This window comes from Marmota monax, unplaced genomic scaffold (genome assembly GCF_021218885.2).
Source record: "Marmota monax isolate L192 unplaced genomic scaffold, Marmota_monax_Labrador192_F-V1.1 WCK01_AAM20220418_F8-fsc00006, whole genome shotgun sequence".
NCBI classification, from domain to species: domain Eukaryota; kingdom Metazoa; phylum Chordata; class Mammalia; order Rodentia; family Sciuridae; genus Marmota; species Marmota monax.
In genome coordinates this window covers 15,769,209-15,792,500 of record NW_026693712.1, presented here as the reverse complement: position 1 = coordinate 15,792,500, position 23,292 = coordinate 15,769,209, and the positions used below count along the sequence as shown (strand labels likewise).

Below are 23,292 nucleotides of genomic sequence, written 5' to 3'. Positions count from 1 at the left end.
ACTGCATTTCCCAAGTACTATCACTTTAATCTGCACAACCCACAAAGTAGATGTGTTGTTTACCTCAAGCTCCCCTTTTTTCTAAGAGGAAGAACCAAATGCTTAGGGTTTTAGTACATTGAGTTATTTGCACACGGACCCAGAGCTGGGAAGTGGCAGAGGAAGGCTTAGCGAGTTGGGTGAAGGTGTGCTGAGAGTTCCAGACTTGGGCGTAGCTCAGTGGCAGAGCACTTGCCTAACTGGGCAAGGCCCTAGCTTAACCCACTTCTGAGAAACAAACAAATAAATAACTGAGGCCCACCACAGGTTTATTGTAATTATTATCAGACAACAGAAGTGTTGCTAAACACTTCACATGCTGTGCCATTGTGTTATCTGCAACAATCAGGAGAGGTGTAAGATACTGTCCTTTTCAGCCAGCAGTGGAATAGTCAGAGCTGGGTGTCAGATAGTAGCTGGTGGTGTCTGGCAGGTAAAGCTGGACCAAGAGGTGCTGTAGTCTGGCCAGTTAGGGTAAAAAACTCATCTTCCAAACCCTGTATTTTTCTATTGAATAGTTTACAATTTGAAAGTGCCTTCATACATAAATAGCTTGTTGATTCACTTGCACAAGGGACTTTTGTGGAAAGAGGGATAAGCCTAATGACTTAGCTCATTTGGGAGGGGAAGTATAAGGAGAGAGAATTCCCTTCCCACACATTAGGAGCTAATGTGGAAAGCAGTGATGTTACAAGCAGCTTGTAAATATACATACTTGCTGATTGATAGAGGCACAGGACCAAAGTCTCTCCTCCTTGCCAGGTACAAACTTGACCATCTGATTAACTCTTTTCGGACTGGCAACATGATGAAGTTCTGGGTAGAATGGAAAACTCTAAGTAAACCCAGGAGACTCCGCTAGAACTAAGAAAAAGCTTAGAAAACATCCTTGTGTGGACCAAAGCAGGCCTGGATGCCTGGGGCAGGTCTCCCTGCTCCAGGTGTTGCTTAGCATTCAAAAAGCACACTGTCTTTCTGACTGGACTGTGCCACAGTTAAAGTTCCATAGACCTAACCACACCCTCCCCTTTCAAAGGAGGAAGTTAAATTAAACTCTTCACTTTAAAAAGTTACAGAAAAACTCACATCTGCTTATAAAATTGGTTGATGTATTTCAATAAAGGCTCAGTTTTAAAACTGGCATTGAAGGTAGTATAATCACTTTTCCTTTTACAAAATAGAAATATGCAAGAGAAACAGGGTAGGCATTTATAGAATTGTGTGAAAAAATGCTCAGTATAAATAGCACTAAATGCTAGGGAGGTAGGTCTGTGTAAACTGCCCATCTCTGCCCAGTTTCTCTTTGGATTCAAATTAGTAATGAGTAACTTCCTTCTTCCAACAGGTGATTTAGGGGAGCTCCTGGTATTTTCTTGACCATACTGAATGGTGTGAACTTTTAACTTATTTGTTGCCGGTAGGAAACTTGTGTCTTTATACCCAGGGCCAACAAACAAACAATTAAGTTTTAAAACTAGGTCATGGAAGCCTAGATGCAGAGTTTAGATATATGTTTTGAGTAGTTGCTTATCCAAACATATGCATATGTTTTTAGCAATTTACTCAGATCCAGCTACTTCTAACCCTGTGTCCTTTTCAGCCAGCAGTCTGAATTAAATTTTGAGTAGAAGGGACAGAATAAACATAGCCATGTACATGAATATACTGTAGTGCGTTTTTATTTCTGTTTACGCCACATGTTTCTGTTAATGTGAGCCACATGTTTCATCTGATGAGGGCTTTAATACTTTGAGTCAATGCTGAATTTCGTGATGAGATTTTAAATGCCAGATCTGCCCATTTTAAAAACTAGGCCTATTTTGTGTCTGTGTTTTCAAGTGAATTAAAGCTGTCAAGAATTTTTATGTTTGCATTAGAGAAAATGCTAATGATCACAGTAGTTTAAGCAGCAGCCAAGAACATAAGTTGTCACTAAAAGGGATTAGCAGTTACCTGAACACGCAGAACAGAGATTCAGATTTGCAGAGGTTCAACATTTGGTAGATGGTTTTTTGATCTGTTGGTTGGTTGTTTTAGGTAAAATGGAAATTATAAGGAGTGCCATATCTTGAAGTAGCAAGATAGCTTGGACGCTGAATGAAAATTTGTGAACTTTGATAGATGAAAATACAAATAGAAAAGTCTCTTTTTTGGTTGATGGCATCTGAGCATGTCCCAAGTGCTGGCTCCTACAAACCAGGAGCCTACGCAGAGGCAGGCAGGAAGGGTTGGGGGAGTTACTGTCTCTGCATACACTATTTCTCTTATTTGTGCTTTTCTTCTTCTTCTTCTTTTTCTTCCCAGTGTTGCTAACAATCACAAGCAGAATTTGATGACAGTGGCAAACCTTGGGGTGGTGTTTGGACCCACCTTGCTACGGCCTCAGGAAGAAACAGTAGCAGCCATCATGGATATCAAGTTTCAGAACATTGTCATCGAGATCCTGATAGAGAACCATGAAAAGGTAATACACATTTATTTGGTCACTTGCAGTGAAACATACTCTGGAAGGAAACTGCATGGATATTGACCTTCACAGTTGACTCAGGTTTGCATTGCTGATGATTCTTATGACCTGATGGTGGTGAAGGTGCTGAGTGTGGTGGTTCGATGTGATGATAATCCTGAGGGAATTGGTTGAGGTGATGACAGTGCCAGTTTAGGTGACAATCATGGTGGTGGCAAGGGGCAACATTTACTGAGCATTTATCCTATGCCAGGAACTGTGCCCAACACTTTACTTGTGTTGTCATTTTATTCTCACAATAGTCTAGTGAAGGAGATAGTATTACGAGTCTCATTTTGGAAACATCCTTTGCCCATTTGTTACTTAGTTGTCTTCTTAGGAATTTATGAGTTTTTTAATATCATAAATATTGAACTTTTTTATTTGTGTTATAAATGAAACACAAACCTATAGTTTGTCTTTTCTTTTTATAAATGGCGCATTTTTTTTTCATAGTGTGCATGCTCACACATGCACATGTGTATAGTCTGTCTTTTCTTTTAGAGCATTAAGATTTCTGGTCTTCCTTAAGAACATTTTCTCCCAGTGACTCAGGAGATTGAGGCAGGAAAATCATAAGTTCAAGGACAGCCTTGGCAACTTAGTAAGACCCTGTCTCAAAAAAATAAAAAGGGCTGGGATGTAGCTCAGTGGTAGAGTACCTCTGGGTTTTATCCTCTGTACCAAAAAAAAAAAAAAAAATTCCTCCTTCCTCCACCCCATATTATGAAGTATGTTAACACATAGCAATTTTATATGAAGCATCCCAGATTTTGTGCAGGGTTTTCTTGGCCACTATTTGGCAGCCACAACTCTGGAATCCAAGAAAAAGTTCCTCTTTTTAAAACAATCTTTGCCTAGAATGGACTTAATCATGCAGAATGAAACTAGAGTCAGACCACTCCTCACTACCTACAGTGGTAACACTAATGAAGGCCACCACCATCTCTTGTCTGAATCTTAAAAGAGCCTCCCAGTTTGCTTCCTTACTTCCATCCCAGATTTTTTAAATGTTAAGTCCTTTCAGTTTTCTGTGCTAAGAACCATCCGGTGGTTTCCTGTTTCACTCAGGAAGGTCAGTTTGTGTACCAGCTAGTAAGTGCTACATGGCCTCTATCCCCCACTGTTAGCAGAGCTGCCTTGACTCCTTGCTGTTCTTCACATGGCAGGCACACACCTACCTCAAGGCCTTTGTGGTTGCTGTTCCATCATCTGGAACACTCTTCCTCCATGAAGCCACATGGTATTTCCTCACTCCCTTGAGACATTTGGAGTGAAGCCCACCTGGATCTCTGTTCATAACGACAAACACTCCCAGCCTCCAGCTCTCCCTTCACCTTTCCCTAACTCAAAAATGTGTAAGACATTTTTGTCTCTAAAACTGACATTTAAAAAGGAGAGGGAGAGAGAGATGGAATACTTGCTGGCTAGAAAATTCAGTTTCTTTAATCTGACATATTTTTTTCAGCAGAAGGAAAAAGACCTCTATGTTCTAACTGGCTAAGGCATAAGATTTTTTCTTCCTACTCCTGTCTGTCTTATTTACTAAGGGTTAATGCAAGGCATTCAACCCAAGGCTTAAAATGAAGATGAGCTCCTTTATGTTGTCCCTGGCACACCCAGATCCCCTGCAGATAGTACCTGTGTGCATGGAAACAGCCTTGCTGAGCCTCTTCCCCAGAGAGCCACCTGTGTCCTTGATGGGAGGCCTGCTGAGGTGTTTCCCACACTCCTCTTATTGGGAGAGAAAGCATGGGGACACACACTTACCTTGTCAAGGTGGCCCAGGAGCTCTTTCTGCCCCTTCCCCAACAGACCCTGAAGGAGCAGTGTTTGCACAGTTTTAGGAAATAAATATCCCAATGTGGAAAGAGGTAGGAAGGAAAAAGCCAAAAGATATAGTATTGTTTGGGGGCTCATGGTCATTTTTCTTTTCCCATATTGGTAATATATACCAGTTTATTTATTCAGTTGAAGCTGGTAGATCTTATTAATGAATGTAATCTAGAAGTAATAATTGTGATAATAATAGCTAACTTTCACTTACAACTTATTGCATACAAGATATTGTGCTAAGCCGCTTTACCATCTCATTTACTTTCAAATAAGGTCAATATTTTCAGCTCTGTCTTAGACATTGAGTCTGAAGTATGGAGAAATTAAGCAGCAGCTTTTTAGGAGAAGAACTAGTATTGAACTTAGGACCACTTTAGAATCCATGCTATAGAAATCCACTCTTGTTCATCTCTATTTACTGCAGTAACCATGTATTGGGTATTGACTGTTGACCAGAGATAAATAAGATAGGCACTCCTATTTTATCAGGATATAACTAACCATTATGCAGTGTGCTAAAGTAAGATAAATAAAGTATGATGGCACCACTGAGCAGAGATCAGTTAATTCTGCTGGCACTGGGCTCTGACTGATAAATGGAAGTTTTGTAGGCAGCAGAAGAGTGGAGACAGGAGCATCAGCTTTCCAAGAGAACAACATTAATCAAATTATAAATGTTAAAATGACATATTCATGAGAGGACTGTGGGCTGAATGTTAGCAGGTAGGGACAGATGGTGTCACGAGGCTGGATTCAGCCCCTTTGTCAAGAGTCTTGGAAAGCTATGGAAAAAGAGTTAAATTTACTCCTGAAAACTGGGAGCTCTCAGAGTTTCCAAGTAGAGTAGGTTTTCCAGTCATCCAAATGGTTACTTCAGTACTTTAGAAAAACATCCCTGGAAAATCACCTGTTAAATAATGAAACCAGAGAGTTGACCATACTAACTCAGCATCATTTCCCATCAATGAGACTATAGCCTGGACCCTGCTTGGATTATATGACATTCTAAAGAAGAATAGACTTGAGGGTATGACTGTTTTTATCTGTAGTCAAGTTTGACTTGAGAGCTCACAGGGCAAAGATTTTGACTCTTACCATTCTTACCTTAAGACAACAGTCTGTTATTTAAAGTTGCCATTTCTGTATGGGCAGAATCTTTTCCCCAAACATACAGCTTATTTCTGTGAGTGTTAAAATAGGAAAATTCTTGGGGTTGTAGAGGACATTTATATGCTTCTAGTTAAGATTTTAAAACAAAACAAAATATTAAACATTGTTATTGACCAAGATATCCCCAAACTAAAAATTTTGTGATTTCTTGTAAGGTTTTCCTTTTAATTGTTTTTTGAAGGTTTACTTGCCATTGACTGAAATTTTGGGGTGTCTAGGAAGAATAACCATATCAAGAAACTGCCTTGATCTGCATTTAACAAAATGCAGGGCCCATAAAAGGGCTCATGAATCTGCCTTGAACTACATTTAAGAAAATATTGGTGGCATTGACATCCATTGACCAGTGTTGGACTTTGTACACACAATGTACATCAATATGTAATTGATTTGGCAACCATTAGGTATTTGGCAGTTGGATTTCATTTCCTTAATATTTAATACTTGTTGATATGAAAAATTAATAAAACAATAATAGTAAGGTGTGCCTGGATGCACTGAAATAATTCCTGGCACTCTTTTTCATCCTGTCCTTATTAGATTCAGAAGCAAGCTTGATTTACTTGTGTGCTGGGCAGGAATGCTGTGTCATAGAACATTTTCTTCTTTTAGCGGCAAGTGATGTTAATGTCTGTGGATCTGAACTCATACATTCCCTTTTAATAGGCCCCAGATAAAGGAGTGATTGAATTGGGAAGCTACTTTATTTGTTTTGGTTTTTTGGTTTGTTTGTTTTTTGTACCAGGGATTGAACCCAGGGGTGCTTAACCACTGAGTCACATCCCTGGCCCTTTTAATTTTGACTTTGAGTCAGGGTCTCACTAAGTTGCTTAGGGCCTTGCTAAGTTGCTGAGGCTGGCTTTGAACTCACCATCCTCCTGCCTCAGCCTCCCTAGTCACTGGGATTACAAGAATGAGCCACCATGCCGGGCTGGGAGGCTACTTGAATACTGTTTGAATAGAGATGAAGTTAGTTGTTGTGTTTTAGTTTTTTCCTCTCTCTCAGCAAAGATAACAGGAAATAGAATCTTCTAGAGATATGGAAAATCACAGCCATCTATATATACCCTCAGTTACCAAGTGTATTTGGTTCCTTTTGTGAGATTTTTAATAAAATTCCCCAAACTGCTTTCCAAATTGTTGATCCCTCTGCCAAAATGCTGATATCAACAGGACGTAGGACTTCCAGCTGTCCTTAGAAAACCTCTCTGCAGTTACAGCCTCTGAATTTGGTTCCTTCGCACTTGCAGCCCAGCCCTGCCAAGGCTTGCCTGGTTCTCCCATGTAAAGATGTGGGTTTATGGCTTCTCCTGCCTATGCTGTGCTGTCAGGAGGCATGAACCATGAGCCGCGAGCCACGCTCAGTAACCCTAGCCCTCCATTCCTCTGGCAGATGCTCTTGAGATCCAGCAAGCCAGCCCCAGATTACAGGGGACCCTGATGTATTTATGTGCAAGAAAATGCTCCGACCCTTTTCCTACATGCACCTTTTCCGTTTTGCATTGTAATCTGCTGGCCTCCGCTGATGATTTATTGTCTCCAAGCTACTTTGCAGTTATAGACCAGGAGCTCTTCATCATGACCTAATTTTCCTCCCATAAAAATCACAGCACATGACAAAGAGTACAGCGCACACATTACAGGGAGACTCCTAATCCTTTTAAATTGCAGGAGCGCTTGACAGATGGGATTGGAAAAGGTGTAAAAATGTGTATGTGACACAGCGGAACAAATTCCACAAGTGTCAATGCTCTGTAACATCAGGATAGGCCAGAGGGGACCAGAGAAACAAATTTTGTAGACCACACAAGGGGAAAAGAACAGCAGATTCTGACATTGCTGTAGGCAGTTAAGATCAATGTTTTGCAAAGAGCAGTAATTAAATTTACGCTTATAAATTAAATCCTTGTGTCCCGACTACAAATAATTCATTTTGAATCTCATTATTTCCCTTCTTATTCTTTATATATCTCCTTTTTTTAATTGAATAAAATAATGCCTTTTGAACAGTGAAGGCCAAATTGTTAGGTGTTCAGTCCTCACTTTAGTCCTGAGGCATTTTACAGATGGGGCGGCTGAAGGTCAGAGAGTTATATAATTTACTCAAGGTCACAGGACTGGTAAATGACTACAATCAGATATGTCAGATTCCCAAACTTATGCTGTTTCCATTTTGTTCTCTCTCCAATTAAAAATAGGTATAAAGACCAAAAGTGACTAAGATACTAGAGCTATCTAGTTTCCTGTCCAGTTGTACTCCTTATCTGTGACCTTGGCCAAATGAGTTTAATCTCCATGGATCTTTTTCCTCATCTATAGAATGCACAAATAATATCTCCCTTCTAGAGTTATTAAATCAGATAATCCAAGTAAATAATCCATGTAAACAATTTAGCATAGTAAGCTGCTATACTCAACAAATTTTGGTTATTTTTACTGTCGTTTACACTAACACTACTTCCAGCCTCCTCTTTATCAGACGTTTTAGTATTTAAGTGCATTTTCTTCTTAAGAGCTCTGCAAGGCAGATGTTGGATCCCCATTTACACAAGCAAAATAGACTCAGACAGATTAAAGACCTTCACTGAGATCAAACAGCTAATAAGTGGCAAAGCCAGGATTTGAACCAGTCCACCTAGCTCCAAAGTACGTTTGTCTTCCACCTATATAAATTCTCTAAATTCTCTCCCTGTCTTTTAAATGGTGCTGTGGCGATGTCAACGATGTCAGTGATGGTAAGTAGGGACAGCGTAGCTCTGTTGTTGCCTACGGAATAATTAGCAGACCCAGGACTCAGCTGTGTGACCACAGGGACCAAAACAATCCTAACCACAGCCCAGGTGGTTGAAGGGAAAACAGTAGCTTGGTGTTTGGGGGTATGTTAATTCCACTTATAGGAAGCTTGAAATTGGGGATACATGGAAGGGTTACCTAGAGTTATATTTTTATTTTATAGTTTTATTCTCCAGTAGCTTCCAGAAGGCTTAGAGTCTTCCTTACTTTCATCTCCAAGGCATTCCTGACTAAATCAGAATTAGTTTGTAAATTGGTCAGTATTAGCAAGACACTTGGGACACAGAATAAATCTCCCCATTTTGTGTTAATTTGGAAAGTCTGTGTGAAATGAATAGATTGTTCTAGCCAAATGGTAAAACTCCATAAATCCATCGCACATAGATCACATGAGCTCATTCTTTCACTGTAGCAGGTCACTTGTACAGATGCTTCTCGACAGCCTGAAGAAAACTTCATTTGCTTATCTTGAAATCAACTCTTCTAAATGAAATGGGATTGGAATAACCAACAAAACATGAATAATTCAGATTCTCCTCAGAATTCCAACTTGGACTTTTAAACAGGAGCAAACCCTGGGCCTGGCTAGCTGGTGGCCAGAAGATCATCTTGCTTGTGTTCATGTTTTAGAGTTAAACAAGAAGCAGCAATGTGGGGAACGATTTCCCAGACTCTTTAATTGAACATTTGTGTCACTTGTTCTAACTTGATCTAATTTACAAAGATGCCCTTGCACCTTGGACAGTGTGTAATATGATGAGGATAACAGGCCCCAGCCTGGCACTTTATGTTTTGCAGTGTGCCCACTTGCACATCATTGCAACTGATCTTTAGAAGAGCCTCATGGACTCTCAGAAGTCTGTGCATGGCTCACAATGAAACCTAGAGAGCTAGCCTTTGGGACTGTAGCTCTCACCCACAGTGAAAATTCCCTCCTAGAGCTGATTCTGTTATGCTCAAATAACTTTTCTTTTAAAGAAAGCGGCCATTGAGCAGAGTGAAATTCTCCCTCATGTGTCCCCATGTTCTTCCTGCTGTGCTCTGTAAGAATATTGTTTTGAAAGCAATTTTTCATGCATCTGTCTAAAAATCCATGGTGATTTCTTACAACTTAACTCTTCTTTGTTTCTCCAACATTTACTATGACTCTTAGGAAAGAGTATAAATGCTCCCATCTTCATTGATAGATGAAATTTTTAAAAATATTCATTATCTTTGTTTCCATTGTAGTTAGGTGAAGATCTCATTCACAGTTACTCATTAGGAAAAGAGACAAAGTCTGGAGGCCAGAGGTAAAGAAGGTGAGGGTGGGTATGAGAACCAGGCAGATCACTAAGTCTGAATCAGTTTTCAGGTGGGTTTTTTTTTTTTTGGGGGGGGGGGATGCCAGGCATTGAATCTTTTTTTAAAATTTTTTAAATTTTGAGACAGGATTTCACTTTGAGCCTCAGTGAATTGCTGAGACTGGCTTTGAACTTTTGATCCTCCTGCCTTAGCCTCCCAGGCTGCTGGGATTACAGGCATGTGCTACTGTGCCCTACATGAATTAGTTTTCAAATGCTCTTAGCTAGAGATTGCTGAAGGTGCTGTACCTGAGGCTAGAGGCAGAACGGTACCAAGAAATGCCATGATTTGTTGAATCCTTTCTGGTGGGTTTGGGGGCACCAGCTTCTGTATGAAGATTAGCTGGAGAGAACCTGCAGAATGGATGACCACTACAGCCCTGGTGCCTGTCTTGCTTAACTGGGTGGAAGGTCAGGAGATCCCTCACTGAAACAGTCATTCTTCTTATTATATTGAGCTGACCCTCAGCTTGGGGATGAGTTGTGTGCAACACCTAGAACAGTGATTGGCAGGTGCTCACAGGCGTGTGTAGGAGCCATTTTAAAATGCTGATGATAATGGTGCACAGTTAGGATGTCACCTAAGAGCAGCCATGGCTCACCATTGTTTGGTGAACAAGGTCAAGAGGGGAGAAAGCTTCTTAGAGACTGTAGTCCTAGAGCTCAACAACCATAATCTTTTCCTTGTCTTCCATTGCAGAAACTCAAAAAGAGATGGGAGATGTGAAGTGTTGGCAAGTTGTTATTAGGGGTTCCGACTGCTCTGGAAGCAAGAGTATCTTGCTGCTTTTGCTTTAAGTCTTCTCTTCTTACCCCTTGCCCCAGTTTATCTCAGCTCTGTATAGTGATTCAGTTTGTCTTGCTGCAAATTTTCAGTCCCCTAGGGAAGATAGGATAATGCTGCCTTCAGACAGCTGTGTTTGGGAGCAAGACTGACTTAACCAGCTGGCTGGTATCATTGGAGCCCAAGGACCTGCCAACTCAGGGAGAGCAGCTGTTTGGGCTGAAATTGTGATAATTCTTATGACTTTGCTTTCTATATATCAGCTTTTGAATCTTTCTTTTAAATGCACACACAAAAGAAAGATTCTGGGGTGTCTGAGGCCACCATAGGTGAAGCACGGGGCATTCACCTCTTGTGACTCATGACTGTTATAAAGGAAAAAAAAAAATCCAGAAGGAGACTTATTTCAGATAAGAGATGGTATTGAATAGATCGATAAATTTGGACAGCTCAATTAGGAGGTTATGTAACCATCAAGAATCAAATCTGAAGATTCTTTTTTAATGAAAGGAAATGCTGCAATATAATGTTAGATGAAATGTGTGGGATACAAAGCTGTGTAAAGAATATAATCTCCACTATGGAAAAGTGTGTGTAGTATTAAATGCGAATTCATGCAAAGCACTTTACCTAGTGCCTGGTGTGGCAAATACTTACTAAATCATAGTTATAGAAACCGAAGTCTCTAACCACAGGGAACATATTTGTCTAATTCACTGTTATGCCCAGAGTGCCTAGTATAAAGTAGATACTCAAAAGAATTTTGCTGATTAGATGAATGAGTATTATTATATGAATTTAAAAAGGAATCTGGGGAAAAAAGCCCTGTGTTATCATCTGTAATTATATGTATAGTTGTAGCAACTTAATCCCTCTGTGCCTCAATTCCTTATGAAATGTTGAGGATGTTAGCTGTCATATGGAATGTTGCTGAGAACTAAGCCAGCTGTGTATGCATAGAGTGCAGTGACTGGTAGCTAGGGAGCCTGCCGTGAGTGACAGCTGCTGTAGTCATGGTAGCACCATGTAAGTGATGGCTATTATATTTAGTAAATTCTAGAATACTTTTGTCTGAAGAAAAAAAGGTAAGAGTTGTGATAATTTTTGTCTTCATTTTCTTTTTTCATTTTTGTTTTTTTTAAGAAATTAAGTTCATTGTCTATCATTTTATTCTCACTTTTTTAGCTATCGATGATGATGATGATGATAATGATAATAGCTCCAAAGAAAAAAGCTCATAGAGAAATAAAACCCAAATGCTGATTGTGATTACCTGCAAGTAGTACAATTGGGAGAAGCTCAGTTTTTTTTTTTTCTTGAATCTTTTCTTCATTTTCCAAATTGTCTTTAGTATGTATATATACACACACACTTTCCTCCAGGGTAAAAAAAGCAACCACACACACACACACACATTTTTTAAGCAAGGAAAAGACGCTCAGCCTCACAGATAACAGGGCTGCTAAGCTGAGAGGATGCTCCCATTGAGGGCAGTTGAGGAGGAGGGGAGAGGGCAGCCTGCTCTGGGTTGTTCTTGGAATGTTATTTAAATATAGTTTTCACAGTCTAAGAAAGTTGTAAAACATTATCAAGAACTGGGAAATAAAACCAATGGAAAAAGGTAAAGGGATTTTGATTAATTGGTTCTGGACAAAGATTAAAAAAGCTTTAAGTACTGTTAACAGACAGTTGCTTATATTTATCTCAGCTGTTTCCTATTTCTCCCAGAGAAGAGAACAAAAAGAGGATTCATAAAAAGTATGGCAGGAGTTAGAAGTGGAAGTGAACGGTTATCAAACTCTGGGACCAGCTCTAGAAGGAGGGGGTTTGATGTTCTTAGAACTGTTCATGGTGGACTCCTGAGCATGTGCCTGTGATCTTTTCTGATCTTTTCTTGCTGAGTCTAAGTCACCACCAAACTTTCAATTGTACCAATTCAGACCTGTGCTTTCTTCCTAATCTGCAGAATTGTGTAACCTTTTTGTGAAACTTCCTTTGCAGATATTTAACACCCTACCTGATGTGCCACTCACCAATGCCCAGCTGCACCTGTCTCGGAAGAAGAGTGGTGACTCCAAGCCCCCATCCTGCAGCGAGAGGCCCCTGACACTCTTCCATGCCATGCAATCAACAGAGAAACGTGAGTCCCTGCTGCTCTAGAACAGTGTGGTGTTCAGGGACATCCCATGCTGCCTCCACTGCTCGGGATGGACACCTCTGGTCTCTCTGTATGCTGCTGGCCTTTTGGGTGCTTGAAGACTGGGCTTCATAATGCCCATCAAGTCCCATTTGCTGAGTAACCCTGGTAGGACAGGAAGCAGCACTGCCAAGAATGAAAGGCAGGGGGTGCTGTTGAGGATTCTCTTTGCAGGTCTGTGGACTAACACCTGAGTTTCTTTTCCATGCCAAACAGCAGGAGGTCAGCTGTGGCCTCTTTGGCCCCTTAGTTTTAGTAGCTCCCATAGAATTGATTTCCTTTTCTTTTCTCAGTTTGTAATTGAATGTCCATTAGAGGGAGTCATGTGGAATACTAGAATGTGCCTTTGTGAGGGCGGGACCTGGTTCTCCTTGCCCTTTCTCTACTCTGTGCCTGGTGTAGAGTTGGCATTTTAAAATACATGGAACTTATTAATGAATTAATTAGAGAATAAGTCCTCCTTGTTCCAGACAGCAAATGTATCAAATTGTTTTTTCCTTCCAGGATTTTTGAGTTCTTTGTAGGGATCAGGTATTAGACCTTACACTGCCCTATCTTCCTTCAGCTTCTGTAATAAGAGACTTGTGCAGGGAGGGAGAGCAGGCCTCCAGCTCTGCAGGGAGGCACTGGTTCTTGTGCCAGCATCTCCACGAGGGCAAGCCTTTTACCTCTCTCAGGCTCAGTTTGCTCACCTGTATAACAGGGATGAAAATGCCCCCTTAGAGAAGTAGGATTAAGTGGAATTAGGCATTTCAACATCTGGCCCAAAGCCTGGAACAGGGCAAGGATCATTAACTGAGAATGGCTGCTACCATTATTAGTTATTGTTTAATCGCACGCAGTTACCAAGGCTGGTTCGTACATGCAGCTGTCGGTTTATGTGATGCCTGCCACAGGCGGGAATGTAAAAAATGGGGCCTTGTCTTTAAGCAGCTCAAAACAGAGTAAGGGAAATAGCCCAGTGAGCACACAGTGGTAAGTCAGCATAGAGAAATGTGCATCAGGGGAGGCAGTAGAATGCCCTGGAGGTAAGCTTGACCTGCTGTGACCCCCGGTGGCCCCCATGGGAGTTCTACCTCTGCTGCCCCCCCAGCTCTGTGTGACCTATCTTCACTTCTGGAAAAGAGGAATAATGGTTTCTCAAGGTTTCTACATTCTTGGTGGTAATCAGGTACCGGGCCCTAACACAGACAGTCTCATCTCAGCTGTTGCAGTAGGAGAGCCGCGTGGGATACTACAGGAGTAGAGGCCTCCAGCTTTGCTGGGCATCACAGGGCCATTGTGCAGATGAAAGTGGTTCAAACAGTGTCAGGTGCAGAGTCTGTGCTCAGTAAAAGCTGGCCTGGTGGTATTATTGTTATAATTATTGCTGCTGATCTGTGTGAGGTCCAGCAAAAGCACAAAGAGGACAGTGACTGCTTTGCCTTGAAGAGGAAAGGTTCCATATCTGGATTGAGATCTGTCATTTTCTTTGTCATAAAAAAGGTTGGGTTTTTTTTGGGGGGGGGTGATTTTTTGTTTAATCCCTGTATTTCAAAAGTAACAGCCTTCCTTATCTTAAGTCCAGAATGCAAATCTTCCCTGCCTCCTACCCTCACTGCATTTCAGGATGTCACAGTATCCCACAAGAAGGCTGCATCCTGATGTTTAGCACCATTTGGGTTCTTGTGAATATTTTGTTTTAATAAGTAAAGCTACTATTATCATTCTTCTATGTAAATCTGCTTATATTCATGATCATTTCCTTAAGATAAATTCCTAAAAACATTTCTAGGTCAGTGGATATGTACACTCTGATGACTTTGACCCTATCCTGGCACTAGCTTCCCTCCTAATAGTAGCCCACATTCCTCTTAAGCATCTGTTTGGGTTCATTCTTTCCATGGTATGCACATAGCCTTGGCCCCTCTGTGTATAACAAGAAGACTGTGGAACAGGACTGATCTCACCTCCATGTACTGAAAAATCCAGGCATTAGGCTACAGGGTACGGTGCCTCTCAAGTTTCCAGGAAAGCCATGGTCACCTAAGGTTTCCTACAAAGCAACATACAGCAAAGATTGGGGTAAGCCAGGCAGTGTTGGTCAATTCCCCTAAGCTTAAGATAGTGCTGGGTTTGTGGTCACACTGGCACAGAAGCAGCCTTGGAATGGGTCTTAAAGCACACTCTGGAGCATGTCGGGAAGGACAGAGATGAGGAGAAAATCAATTAGATCTTTGTCCAAGATTAATTTTATCATATAAGGCAGAGGATAAAAGTTGAGGATGTGTGAAAGCAGACCTGCCTAAGCCCCAGAACAAGCTGCTGTGTCTGCGAGTGCTGATGGGAGACAGGAAAATGACAGAGCTTTCCTCTCAACAAGAGGAAGCAAACCCCAGAAACGGGCTGCAGTCTCCACGTTCTCAGATGTTGGTGGTAACATTGCTTCCCGTCTTTCTTAGAGAAAAAAAAAAAAACATTTTAATTGAAAAGTCTGTGAATGTATATACATATGAGAAAGTATATATAAGTATAAATATGTGAGTGTGTTTTATAGTTTGTTTTGAACACACCTTTTTCTCTGGGAAACTGGAGTGATATCCAGGCTGATGTGGCAAACATTGTAGCATAGGAGGGAGAGTCCATGCACGGGGAAGACGAGGCCTGAGCTGCAGGGCTCACACCTCCTGGGTGGCAATGCCCTCATCACTGTCAGACCAACAGGAGATGGGCACTGAAAAGTTTCCACACCCTTCACCTTCCCTTTGTCTAGTCTGTTGACAAAGGCAGAGAACTTTATTAAAAGCACTCTTTGGAAGGGTTGAGGTTGTGGCTCAGTGGTAGAGCACTCACCTAGCATGTGTGAGGCCCTGGGTTCAATCCTCAGCACCACATAAAAATAAACAAGTTAAATAAAGATATTGTATCCAACTACAACTAAAAAAAATAAATATTTTTTTTAAAGAAAGCACTCTTTGGAGTTAAAGTACAGGTGAAGATTATGCAAGTAATTTGTAGGAAAAAAAATGCATGTTCCTATAGAATGATGTTCTTCACTTTAAGGCTTCTTTACACACCAAGCTCAGTGCTTCCTAAACTTCAATCACTGACATAAATCTCTGTTCGCTATTAGGGCCACAATCACATAACTCATGATTACTGTTTGTTCCAGGTACTTTAAAATGATTTTTAAAGCAATGCATTTCTTTATGTGGCCTAATCTCAATATGTAAAATCTCTAAAAATATTAATTTAATGGTTTCACTGTATGATTTTCTATTGTTCATTAAAATAAAATGTAGCCATTAAGAAAAAAAAAATGTTCATCCACATCCCACCTTAGAATTAGCTAGTGTACCACCTGTGGAATGGGTCCCCTAGTTTGAAATTCACAGTTCTAAACCTTAATTTTGACTGACTCCAATATATCCTCTTAATTTAAATCAAACTCAAGTTTCTTTTGTGCACTTGACTACAGTCGGGTCTGATATTGTCAGAAGCTCTGTACGTAGCTGTGGACACTCACCATTCGTGTCAGTATTATGTTGTACATGTGGGGTTTGTTGTGATACCTGTGCAGGTTTAATGTGACCTTACCTTTCTTCATGTTCTTGCCCCAGAGCAAATACCCTGTCTGAGCGACTGTACTGTGTGGACACACATTCACACAAAGGCATGAGTACATGCACACATACCTCTTCTCTCCCTTCAGACTCGCCATCCCATACTGTTCCAAAGTTCCTTTCCTCTTACATGTGTCTGCCTGGTATCTGATATTGAGTCCATGCTCCTTTTTCTTTTATCTTTATCTTTTGAGTCCAGGTCCTTTTTCTCCTCACTGAACCACTGAAGTATTATGCTCTCTGCATTCGTTGGCCAGCCACCTCTGCAGTCTCTAATTGAGATGCTTAACGGTGTGGAGGTTTCTGTAGTAGTCCACTTAGGTGCCTTTCTTGGAGAAGTCCCAGCTGTTCATCTTCATTGTAGCTTCCCCCACCTCTCTACAGTGGCCTGCTCTGTGCACAAGTTGCAGCCCATTCTTTTCTCTGAGTTGATTCTGTGCCAACACTTGTTGCCTCAGATTGTCATTTACCTTCTCTTTCCCATAGAGGACACTCCTGAAAGTCACCTTGGGAGTTTGATAGAAGCAGTCCTCTGTCTTTGTACCTGTACTTCAGACTCATAGAAGCGTTTGGTATAATAGCTGATGCTTACTGAGGTGTCCTTGTTTCCCAGAGGAGTTTATCCTTCCACGTCGGTAGACCAGTTGTGTGCCCAGACACCTGCCATGACTCTTCCTCTTTGTCCTATGGGAATGAGTGTGGAGTCTTCTCAGATGGCTTTTTCCTTTTCCCGAAAGGTAAAGCTGTCTTTAAAATGACAGTGGTCTCTTTCCAGAATGAGGAGCCAGATGGTTTCTCCTGCTCTGTGCTGGGTAGAGATTTAGGTCAGTTACAAAGCATGTGACTCCTCATGGCATAGGCGGTGTGTGGTAGAAATGGGGCTAGAAATGAAATGGGAGTACCCGTGAGATGAAACTTTGGAAAAGAGGAAAGGAATGGTGGGAAATGGCATGGTTTAGAAAACATCATAGCAAAACATGAAAATCATCAGGAAACCACTGCATGTTTTAGTGATGAGGGACTAGATATCAGAGTTGTCTGTAGTTGATCAAGAAATGTTTTCTTTAAAGGATTCTGAGAAAAATACCAAAGAAAATGAGGGTCCCATTCTGACCCAAAGGACAAAAAGGAAGTCTGTAGTATATAACAGAAGGAGCATGGGGGAGAGTCCTTTTTGTAAATAGCAGTGGGTAGTCTCTAAAATGAGGAGAGGACTGTGGAAAAATAATTTCCCCAAATGAACTTGGAAGACATTTTCTCCTAGTAATTGTTTTCTGTTTCTGTATGTTTAATATATCTGACTCTGTAACTTGTCAAGTGGTTTCTCACTCTGGGCACTGCATATAGCACCATCATTTAAACTTTAAAATTGTTTCACAGGTAAATGTCTATATTTTCTAGTTGGAAGAAAATACAATTTATATTTTATTTATTACGATAGGATTTATAGTTATTTATATTTATAAATAATGTACTCAAGATCACTAGCAATGAAGTAGTAGAATTCTAACCAGCCTACCTCAAAGGTACACCATTAGCCAGCCATTATTCAGATTTCCAGTTTGAATGTATGGGACAATTCCATAGGTGATGTGGCTCTGTGAAAGTGGGCTGTTGTGACCAAGTCTGCAAACCCAACCTACTTCCAAAGGAAGATGGTTCCAGTTATACTCAGGAACCTGGAGGTTAAACTCTTATAAAGCTGGGGGTCAGCCTGTTAGGACCTGGGGGCTACTATAGAATGGGCACATTTGATAAAGGACCCTGAGGTCCTCCAATTAGGTTTGAGCCTCATTCAATAACAATAAAAGTAAAAATAATTATAGCTCATCTCATGTGCCAAATGCCTCCTAAAGCCCATCATGATCTCTTCTTATCCCACAATTTATAATCCCATTAGGTAGGTCCTCATTGATACTTTATAGACAAGTAAATAAGGCTAGAGAAGGTAAGTGGTCATACAATCAGCCAATGGCAGTGGAGGAATTTGTTACCCAGGAACAATCCCATCACTGGATCTTATGTTATCTCCAAAAGGGTGCCTCTGTCAGTTCTTGAGGCACCGAAGTAAAAAACCTTGCTAGGCTGAGTTACAGAAGCAATAAAAACCATCTGTCCCTGCTTCCAGAGCTACCATGGGGGCAGTTAAACCATATTAAATGGGTTCCTTAATATGCAAACTGGCAGACTGCTGCCACATGACCGCCTCCCCTCCAAATCTAGCACTGACTCTGCAAAGAGTACTATGCGTTCAGTAGTGGATTTTAATATCCTGGGCCAAGACACTCTCATTTGCGATCACCTCCGAACAGATGGAACGTGGTTTTTCAACTGTGCTGCCAGACGGATGGTAGCAAAGGAGATTACTATTTAATCTCCAAGTTTCCACACAAATATATCATCTAGCAGAAATGGGACTGGTATATGTAGGTGAAAGGTACTGACATCCAAGCTGCACTTTTTAAGGACAACTGTAGAAGGTAGACCAGAGAGATTGGATGAACCAGCAACAAGGTCTTGTACCTTTTGATTTCTTCCAAAAGGTTGCAGAGTGACATTTGTGACTGAGTTTGTTCCAGATTTTTAGGATATACACAAGAGGTTGAAATGAGTTACTTGGAATGGTGATTCTTGGACTTAAGTGTGCATTAGATTGTAGGGAGCTTATTAAAAATATAGATGCTTTATCTCTTCTGAGTTAGGAGATCTTGGCTAGAGCTCAGGCATCTGTATTTTTAAAAGCACCCTGGTGGTGCCAATGCTAACTGTAGTTGGCTTAGCAAGGTGGGGACAGTGAAGTTTGCTTGTATTCTGTCATTCATTACCAGATCATCTCTGACTCCCCTCAGGGCTTTGAAGCAGCTGGCATGGTGGTTGAAAACAGAGGCCCCATAGTCATACTGAGTTTTTTGTTTTGTTTTGTTTTTTGTTTTTATTGTTGTCTCCATCACCTACCAGCTCTGAGACCTGGAAGACATTACTTTTCTGAGCCTCCGTTTTCTCATCTCTAAAATAGATCACTAATAATAGCTGCCCTAGAGGGTAATTATTATTAAGTGAGGCAGGGCATGTAAAGTACTTGACACTCAGCCTAGAACATAAAACGCACCTAATAACTGTTAGCTAGCTACAGTTACGATGATTTTCATCAGGCTATAGTTTTACCTTATAGTTGACTAAGGAAATAATCCCTTTCTGGAGCCTACAGATTCCAAGGGAGAGGCCCACAGTGAGGGAGATGCTGAGTTGCTCTGGTTCCAGAGAGAGTGCATTTGATGCTTGAGTACAACTACATCAGCAGCCTATGTATATGTTGTACAGTGTTGTGGGGAAGGTGGCAGCGGATTCCTGGCCATTGTTTCACATGGATCATGTTAACTAGCTGCTGGGATTATAGCTCTGATTAATTCTTTTAGTTCAGTTAATGCATCCTGGACCCTCTCCCAGACAGGCCTAGTGAGAGATTGAGAATTCAGCTTACATACTTCTCATGTGTGTCTTCCTTGTTGAAAATGGGAATTCATATTACTCAAAGGCTTACATTATGCCTTTCTCTGAGCAGTCAAAGCTGTAGCATGTGCCATTTCTCAGGTTGCCTCTGGAGATCCTGGGCGTTCTGGACACACCCGTTTGTTTTGGCAGATAGTATGTTTGTCCATATGGGTTCCTATTGTCACACGGGCTGCAGAAGGTATAATGTGGCTATTGGCTTAATTATGTGTGGTTATGTGTGTGATTGAAAACCACATAGTTGATGTAGCTATTAAAAATGATGTGTGGAACACTAATGGAAAGAAAAAAGTTCAATGTAGATCATTATGTGGAAAAAATCACATGATCATTATGTGGAAAAAACCTTTGTAGCTCAGTGGTTACATTCATGGAGTCCTGGGTTCAACCTCCAGAACCACAGTAAGAAAGTAAATAAGTTAAATAAGATTCACATCTTGAGCATCAGCACTAAATGAACGAAGCACATAAGGCAGCATTATGTCCTTTTTCCCTGTGTGTGATATGATCCTTCTTTTGAGGGGAGGGTGGGAGGTGGGAGAGGTATTGAACTTAAGGGCACTCAACCACTGAGCCACATCCACAGCCCCATTTTGTATTTTATTTAGTGACAGGTTCTCACTGAGTTGCTTAGCACATTGCTGTTGCTGAGGCTGGCTTTGAAGTCGTGATGCTCCTGCCTCAGCCTCCTAAGCCGCTGGGATTACAGGTGTGTGCCACCACGCCTGGCTGATCCTTCTTTCTTAAAAGAAAAAAGTGTGTGTATGTGTGTGCATGTCAGTATTCCTACATAGAGCAGAACAGCTGGACATTTATATGCCAAAATAAATATAGCTGGAGGGCAGCTCATACAGGGTATTTGTTTATGTGTATGCTTTTCTGTATTTTCTAAATTGAAGAAGAATGTGCATTTATTATGTATTGACTTCTTTTTAAGTTATTAAAAACAAAACTCCCTAATTGTACCTTCCATTTACTATCTCAAGCCATTTTGCAATGAGTCATGATATAAAAATAAATAAATACATAGTTTCTTCCAGAGAGGAGCAGAGTAAGCAGTCTAGATGGGTTCCCTCAGACACCAGGCACTCCTAAGTTGAAGGGCAAGAAGCTCTACTTAAAATAAGTTCTCAAGTAGGAAAAGAGGGCCAAGTTGTGAGTTGTGGAGTGTCGGTCCAATGGTCCAACTGATCATTCAACTCCCTGCTCAGCCATTAAGGCTCACTTCTACCTTGTGGTTTTTCTGAAATGGTGGTGGTTCATGGTCAGGCCTCCCATTGTGCCTCCACGTCTCATTCCTGTGAACCAGTTCAATCCCAGGCCAGCCACAGTGCTTTTCCCATTCTCTCATGAAATCCAGTTTTATTGGCATTTTTCCCCTTTGCAAAGAAAAAGGTTCTTATGAGTGCAATGGGGCAAGAATTCGTCAGTCCACACAGCACCAAAACCAGAGACAAAATGTTGTACTGAAGACAAACTGTTAAAAGTGTTAATGTCAGGTACTGTGTGTATGCTCAAAACAATGTAACTGGCCATATTTTTTCACTTACCATTAAATTGTTGAATCCATCATTGCCCAAGCTTTTTTTTTAACATTTTTTAAAAAACATTGCCTGAACTGTTTTTGTATGCCCAAACATATCATCCAAACTGCTTTTTAAGATTATTTTTTATCATAGAGACTGAGACTGAGTCAGCATGAAATCAGACCACCTCAGATTTTACTGTGGCTTGGCATGCCCACTACTATCAGGAGCAAAAACTATAGGAGGGGAAAAAAAAAAAAAAACTGCCTCAGAAAGTCAGCTTCTAAGCTTCTCATGTACTTGGGTGTTTCCCAGAGATGGTAAACTGAGAAATTGCTGTGCACTCATCATTTTTTATTGCAAAATTCATTAAGCTGCCATGCTATTATCATCCTATCTTATCAAGATGATACATTACAGACTTCATTGCAAAACTTTAACAAGCAAGAGAAAGTACACCTCTCCCAGCCATAGCACGAGAAAGCCTCTAGGTATTTTGCCTGTGTCTTTCTTTCTTTTTCTTTTTCTTTTTTTTTTTTTTTTTTTTTTGTGTGTGTGTATAGAACTCTGATTCTTTGCAAAACTTCCTTCTGCCTGGTAACTCCCCCCTCATTTGATTATGTAGGAAGAGTTCCTTCCTTTTGGTTTTGTGAGGCATCAGGAGCTACTTAGAAAGAATAGTCCTTTTTCCCTCCTTTTGACCTCAAGACTCTGGCATCATGGAAAGCTGATATGTTAGCCTGAATTCCTACAGACTTCCACGCATAATGGGAAACCTCCCCCAAAGTGACGTCAAAGATCTGTGTTTCATATTTACTCTCCAGTTCTGCGTATTCAGTGGGCCAGACGTGTTCAGGCCTGCCAAGATGCGTGAGTTTGGCTTGGCTCTGTATGTGCTTTCCTGGCGTCGTCTGTGAGTTCTGTGATAAACACAGATCCTGCCTCCCGTATGTGATGGGGTTGCCATTAGAGTGAACAGGAGTCACTTGGTAAATATGGAAAGTGAAGTAGCTTAGCTTCCAGATTTCCATGGCAACCCCCAGAACAAGTACAATATCACCAAAATTATTCTGTAGCTTTCCTTTTTTAGTTGCAGTGATTTGGTTACATACCCATGTTTTTCCACTCCCGATTTGTACAAAAATCGAAAAAGCTGCCCACTGTCAGCAGTACATTGGTTTTAAGGACATCAGTTGTCCCTGTCTGATGCACCTGAAAAATTTAATCACACAAACCTCTGTTCCAACAGAATAAAGTATGATTGCAGATTATACCTTTACACACATTATGTATCTCATCCCCATTCATGGAGCTTTGGTATATGTGGTACATGGACTAGGCACCAGGAGTACATAGTAAACCATGACCTCACAGTCACTTGAATGGATGCTGTGTGGCCAAACAGTACATGCCTGCCCTTGAGTAGCCGGCCTCCTTATGGACCAAGCTTACATCCAGTTTGTCAGTCCATATAATATATGTGCATGAAAGGAACATTACTGACACATATTGTTTGGGGCTTTGTTTCATTATTTCCTTGTTTCTGGGCTCTTATTTTTCTGAAACTAATACAAAAAAAAATATTCTTGTGGACCAATACTTTTGAGAAAGGCAAACATTCTTACTGACTGGAACCTTCAGGAGCATTCCTAAATTGTGGGCATTCTTTCTCCTTTTGTCATTTAAACGATTCCTTATGATCTTGTTGATTTGACTCATAACTGGTTGTTGTTTTTTCTTTGAAGTCCACCATCCTATAATTTTTTTCCTCCAACAACATAATTGCCATCAATCCTCTGTATACCTTCTGATTGAGGATACCAGAGTTGGACTGAATCATCAGTGACTTAAGGAAGTCCAGCTCCATTATTTGAAGGATTCAGTTCATTTTTATTTAAAAAGACATCTTCCAGGCTGCCTCTTCCTGTGCATTTCTGTTAGGAGCAGGTACTCATTTACTTGCAAGACAGGAAAAAAAAAAAAAAA

General features: G+C 40.8%; 1 protein-coding gene across 7 annotated transcripts in view; it reads left to right on the top strand.

Moving 5' to 3' along the window:
• Positions 1 to 23,292, top strand: part of Arhgap26 (Rho GTPase activating protein 26) — a 411,097-nt gene that overhangs the window by 306,255 nt on the left and 81,550 nt on the right. For all 7 annotated transcript variants that reach the window (XM_046460145.2, XM_058584255.1, XM_058584256.1 and 4 more), the window contains 2 exons: positions 2,344 to 2,503; positions 12,473 to 12,611. In XM_046460145.2, the coding sequence (XP_046316101.1) occupies positions 2,344 to 2,503; positions 12,473 to 12,611 (299 nt within the window). The remainder of the gene's footprint in view (positions 1 to 2,343; positions 2,504 to 12,472; positions 12,612 to 23,292) is intronic.